Raw genomic sequence first — 6787 nt, forward strand, 5'->3', positions numbered from 1 at the left:
ACGGAATCAATCTATATAAAATAGGGTCATTGAATGTCACGTAAATTACTCATCATAGTAATGATATACACTAAATATATCAATCACGTATTTCTCTAAGCGCAAAATATAAACTAGAGAAATATTATTTAAAATTTTTGACAAGCAGAGAGGAAGTTTGTTTCTCTGCAAGGCATGGAAAGTTAGAAAGGGAAGCCGAACATAAGGAGTCATTAAGGAAATAAATATATAAATAATTCAAAACTGTTTAAAAATTAATTCATTTTAAAACTAGAATATTGTAATTTATTATTATAATTTGGAAAGTTTTATAAATATTTTAAAAAAAATTTTAAAAGCTTTTTTTTTTTATCAATCACTCTTTAAAATTGTCATTTATTCCATGGTATGATGGAAAGGTATTTGATTGATAATTGATGAGATGAGAGGGTGATTTCTGTAAAAAATTATTAATTCTTACGCCCTTAAATGGCTAAAATCGATATGCAAAGATATAAAATTTTAATATTTTTAAAGAAATTGTCTGTTTTCTTGCTGATTTTTGTCACATGCACTTTTTTAATATAGTGGATTTAGGAGATTAATTTCAGGACAGATTACAAGGCTTTTTGAATGTGTGTTTGTATGTGTGTATGTGTGTGTGTGAGTGTGTGTGTGACACACAGAAACGGAACTAGCTCCACCCAGAAGCAGACCTGGGCGTTAGTACGACAGGCCTAGGGAACGAGCATAGCAAAACAATTTGATTTAAGAAAGGATGGAAATGCGTTGAAGGTGAAGAGATATTCTGTCAAAGTGCATAGCATCATCATAAGGAAAAACAGATCGGGAATTTACAGTTGAACATGGGATGCTGGATAAAATGGGACGATAAAGAAATAACGCTATGGAAAATCTGCCCCGTTGAGCGTTTCTATGGTAAATTTTTTAGCAAATATTTATTTTATTAATTTTTTTTCTCGCCCATACATTTTTAATTCGTACTTGGATTATAGAACTTTTAAACAAATATATAAATGAGAATTTATTAATTTTTCTTTTAGGTATCTGTTAACGTTTTAATCAACTTTAATAGCTTCATCTTATAGATAAAAATGTCTTCCTAACATTATTTCTAACGACCTCGAGCTAATTTTAAAGTTTGATTTTTTTTCTTAACTTTTTTTTTACCTGAACAAGAGATTAAGCTATCGAAAAGAAAGTTAATGAGTAAAATATACTCCAGGCTATGTTAAAACATTGCAAATGAAACCGAAGATATTCTTTGAAAATATCTAGGTTACAATGCTTATAAAAAATTAATGGAATTTTTAATGAACCATTGATATTATAATGATTCAATAATGTTTGTTACAAGCGAATAAAAGAGAGAGAAAAAAAATATGTTTTAAAAGAATTTATAAACTGAATTTTAAATTATTTTCCTCTCCTTTATTGATTATTTAATACAATTTTCTGGATAAAAGGAAATTAAAATTAAGATTTTTAAACATTGATTTCTTCTGAATAATGCTAGAACTTCTGTTTATAATATAAAGTTAGTGAACTTAATTTTTTAAAAAGAAAATCAATATAATTTAACTGGAATTACGCCTATAAATATGTATGGGTATATCGATAATATGAGTGTTAATGCTAGCTCTATCGAAGTTCAAGTTTTGTCAAGTCTTATCAATGTTTATGATTTTAAAACAGATGGATGTAAACACAGCTGGCTTCACCTTTCTAATCATTCTATGTAAATACAAAATGGCTAATACTTCGGCTTCTATAAAAGTTTTTCTCTCTGTTGGCTTTCTTTGTTATCTAAACTTAGTTTATGGCCAGTTAAATCTTGGTATGAGAGCCGAATTGGTTACTATTAAGGAAATGATGGCCGATATCGAAGGTGAGTAACGAAACGCAATATGGCGACAGTGTTTAAAAAGTTTCTTGTTTTTTTTTTTGTTTTATACTTCTATTTATCTATTCTAATTGATAATTTCCAGGGAAATTGGAACAGTTTAACACGTTGTATCTAACGAATTTGGCGAAAAAAGTTAAAGATGTCGAAGCCAAACTCGATACTATATCGGATAAAGTGGATGATTTGAGTAAGAAAAGCACGATATTAGAAGATATTCAACAGTTGGTAATATCGAAAAACGAAGCAATTCAAAGAATTTCTAAAGATGTTAGCGAAATATTACGAAAACAGAGCAGTAGCGGGAGTTCGAAGTCGAAAGGTGATTCGTCGAAGTTAGAAAAAATTGACGAGAACATTCAATCCCTCTTCCAGTTATTCGGTGCTTTAGATCGGAAATTTGGTGCTTTACAGCAGGAAGTGGAGCACATGGTAAGAAGGAGCATGAACTTTCCATCTTTAGCCGAATCTCATGATTACGTTACTTATCTTGGAAACAAAATGGCGTCTTTAGAAGTGGCGGCGAAGAACCTAGGCGATTGTTTAGAATGCCATCACGCTCCTTTGGGATTGTCGTTGAAGGAAGCTATTAAAAAAACATTAGAAGCGCAAAAGGCACCGATCACGGCGTGTAGTATATCAGAGATCGATCGATCTATGATCAAAGTCTTGGAAAATCAATGGCAGCCTCAATTCGAAGCGGCTCAGACGGATATCTTGCACAAGTTAGATACTTTAGGTCGATTATTGGTCGATATCAGAAAGCACATCAAGCAGGACGACGTGCCGAACGATACCGAAGTCACTTCTAATCCACTCTGTCCAGATTTTGGAAGAGGGCCTAGCATAGCGCTGAGGAGCGATGACACAGTCAGAGACGTTAACAGTCCCGGGCGTATATTCAGGAAGCTGTGGAGAAAATTAACGGATCCTGTAAGTAAATTGAACGAGAAGATGGATCAGCTTAAGCATACCATAGATTCTGGCTCGTCAAAGTGGTGTAACAACACATTTTCCAAGATTACCGACTTACTGACTAAAGAAAAGCATTCTGAAGTATGTATCGCTCAATATAAGGCTCTTCAGGAGACGACTAAAGATACGAATCTTCGATTAGGTTATATCGAATCACGACAAATGAGCGTGCAAAACATTTGCAGCAAAATTTTGGTCGAAGTTGAACGCCTTCGTCACAGTCTTATTCCTCCAATTGTCCAACCTACTGAAGAAGCGCAAACACCTAGCGATCAAGCTAGAAGCTGTGCAGATCTGCAAGTGAGAGGGAACATAGTTAATGACGTCTACACCATTCTACCTAAAGGTACAACGGAACAGTTCAATGTCTATTGCGATTTCAGAACCGATGGAGGAGGTTGGACCGTAAGTAGTCCTATACGCCATTCGAGCCATGTAAAATTCACTCCTAAACTAAAATTTCTTAATAATCTAGGTCATACAAAGAAGAGGAGATTATGGCGAACCGCGAGAGAATTTTACTCAAGGTTGGGAAGCTTATAAATTGGGTTTCGGTGACTTGTTACGCGAGTTCTGGTTGGGCAACGAAAAAATTTCACAGCTGACTTCGCAGGATAGCGTCAAATTAAGGATCGAATTAGAAGACTTCGACGGTCATAGAGCTTTTGCTGAATATTCTAGGTAATTAGTTCGAGTGTTCTTTTATCAATACTTAATCAATCGTTATTTATATAAACGTCTTTTGCAGATTTTATGTCGGAGAAGAGAGCGATCAATACAGATTAAATGTGGGGGAATATTCAGGAAATGCTACAGATTCTCTAAGTGTGCACGATGGTAAAATGTTCTCGACAATCGATAGAGACAATGACGAAGTTGCATCCTGTTGCAATTGTGCGACTACTTTTAAAGGAGGCTGGTGGTATTACAAGTAAGTTCCAAGCATAAATAAATATAAATTATCAATTGTTTTCCGAGAAGAGAAGAGTCTAGTGAGCAATGGGAGAAGATGCTTGACACTTTAATCATCTTTAAGTAAAAGAATATTAATTATATTTAGAAATACTTTGTATCGGCACTTAAAATTGACATAAGTAAGGTAGAGAAGGTCCGAGTGACTTAACTTTTTGAGGCCTCATCTTATTAATGAATAAAATCTGATAATAAACAAAGATTTTTTTCTTAATACACAAGAAATTTAATTGAATAATAATTTGAGGATGATTACGGGACCTAAAAAGTATTAGTTTTTGAAGCTCCTTAAATGAGAGAAAACTCGAATCTTGATAGCCCCTACGATAAGGTCTGAGTAGAGAATCTTGTTACTCGAGAGTGAATAGATATCTCTTCTTATATCAGTTTTAATAATACAGAATAGCATAATTAGTAGGAAATCAGTAGAAATTATCTAATTTGATCGTTAGGTATAATATGCAGTGACAAGAAAATAATCTAACTTGTAGGAGTGCACTAGTAGCTGATTCATCGTCAGATTTTCCATTAGTTTGTCTGTTTTACAGAGCCAATATCTCCCTTACATGTCTTTAAACTATCAATCTTTATCGCTAAGTATATAGAATTAGCCTTAATGCCCATCTTTATACAACTATAATTGTATAAAGATACTGTAACAACCTCTCATCCTCCTGTATCATTTTTCTTATAATCAGGTTTGGTAGATATAATTATCTTAACTATAAAAAAAACATGCAATTTTTAAAAATTAAATTAGACGTGCAATTAATTAGCTGAAGGGATGCTTATCTCGTCCTCGACAGATGATTAAGTGTTTAAAATTATTTATTTATTTTCTTCTTAGGTGCTTCGAAGCCAATCTCAACGGACCTTATCACAGCGATCCTACGGATAATGGCTACTTTCAAGGCATTATATGGGAACGTTGGAGAGGAGATTACTCTCTAAGATACGCAGAAATGAAGATTCGACCCTTATATTTTGACAACTTGAAAGATCCTTGATGTGGTTTAACATCTCCTCCTTCTATGTCTACATCTACTGCCATTTGAAATAAAGTTATTTATCATCTAGATGTCTTTAAAAAAATAAATATATATATATAAGATATTTTTAAAAAAATGGATTTTAAAAATAAGAAATTGGAAGGGGGTGGTAAATATTTTTTATTCTTTATCGCTGTAAATAGGTAAAAATGCTTTCTTGATCATTTGTTTCGCTGCATTAACTCACTTGTTGCACTAACATTCGGTTCGACCTTCGTTTCGCTCTGTTCGTGATAAAGTAATATTGATTGAACCATATTCTATATTTATGTGAACTGTTATTAAATGAATCAATAAAGCGTTGAGAAAAATTCATCTGAAAAAAATATATATATGTATATATACATATATATATGTGTATATTGCATACATAAACTTTGAAAATTGTCTCTGATATTGAATTTTTTCCAGAGGTTAAAGCTTAGAAAAAATGCAATTTTAAGAGAGGAAAAAACAAATTACGAAGCCGAAAACGTGCTTAAAATCTCTAATTTTTAAAGTTTCTCTTTTAAAAAAATTTATTATAGTTTAATTTTAAAGACGAATAAAATATAATAATAATAATAATAATAGTTTTAGCTGTATTTAAATCAGATTTTCATGACAATGTTCGCTATTAAAAATGTATAAATATTAAAAAATATCATTAATTTTAGCTCTAAAAATTGAATTATATATTGCTTTTTATTCACACTTTTATTTATTTATCAGAAAAATTTAATATACATAGAGAGAGACCAGTTAGAATTGACTGTTATAAAAAAATACAAAAACTATTGAATAAAAATAAATATATAATTAATTCTAAGTAAACCGTCGGCTCGACTGATTTAGTATTAAATAAAATTTAAACAAAGAAAATAATTTAATTCTAAACAAAAATCTCGCGACATTTTATCAATTAAGTATTTGAGTTAAGATACGAACCCCATTAGAAGATATAATCTTATCTAAGGCATCCAAAGCTATTTTAAAGATTTTTATTTTAATGTTTATTCAGACAGGTATTAAATTTTTAATACTTTATAGGTACAAAACAATCTTTACGATCGAACAGGGGCCATCAATCCCAATCAAGAGTAGAGAATACGTTATTAGTGCCCCTAGACGCGCATTCACCTTCATTAAACTCGACTTTTGACCAACAATAAATAAATTACGGGGTTAAATATCATGGGGGGTGATCAAAAACATTAATGTAAATTTATTATTTAAAAAATAATAATAATAAAATTAAATAAAAAAAAAGTAGAGAAGGAGAAAGATGAAGAGGAGTGATGCCAGTGACGTCATTAAGGGTAAGACGATCCGAAGTTGGGATGTTAGGTCAATATTACCACAACGAATGAGTACTTTAACAGAATGAAGGATCATTCAATAAATTCCCTATCCTCAAAGGAGAAGAAATCTGTTGCAATATGGTGAGTAAAACTACCTAAATTTATTTATTTAAACACTTAACAAGTTTACGAATCTAGTTAGGTAGTAAGGATTTGAAAAAATAGGGATTTATCCCTAAAGCATCACCCACAACTCTTCCCCATTTTTTTTTAACTTCAATTTTAATTAATGCTAGTAGAAAAGTATAAGATATTTATGAAAACCAATCCTATTCCATAATTAATTTAACTTAATTATTGTCCAGATTGTCTTTTAGTATGTAGATTCGAGTTACTCGATTCACTTAACGATGCAAATGTTCGAAAATAATTGGCTACTACTTAACATAAATCCATTTATCTTGCGAGAAAACAATTATTTGAATCATTTTAATGTCTTTCCAACTTTTACGAGATCTTAAAAGAATTTAATAGACAAAAAAAAAAAAGAAGAATCTTGATGGGTTGGTTTGATTACTTTTTCACGTGTTTAAAATATATTTTTGGGG

General features: G+C 31.4%; 1 protein-coding gene across 1 annotated transcript; it reads left to right on the top strand.

Moving 5' to 3' along the window:
* The first annotated feature begins 802 nt into the window (after window positions 1-802).
* On the top strand, window positions 803-4890 carry LOC111615801 (fibrinogen beta chain-like). The gene is made up of 6 exons (XM_023357235.1): window positions 803-918; window positions 1696-1888; window positions 1989-3283; window positions 3354-3559; window positions 3627-3809; window positions 4698-4890. The coding sequence occupies exons 1-6, from the start codon at window positions 916-918 to the stop codon at window positions 4855-4857; spliced, it is 2040 nt and encodes a 679-aa protein (XP_023213003.1). The 5' UTR covers window positions 803-915; the 3' UTR covers window positions 4858-4890.
* Window positions 4891-6787: the final 1897 nt, after the last annotated feature.

Source organism: Centruroides sculpturatus, unplaced genomic scaffold (genome assembly GCF_000671375.1).
Source record: "Centruroides sculpturatus isolate CEXI.00-Female unplaced genomic scaffold, Cexi_2.0 scaffold2723, whole genome shotgun sequence".
Lineage (NCBI taxonomy): Eukaryota > Metazoa > Arthropoda > Arachnida > Scorpiones > Buthidae > Centruroides > Centruroides sculpturatus.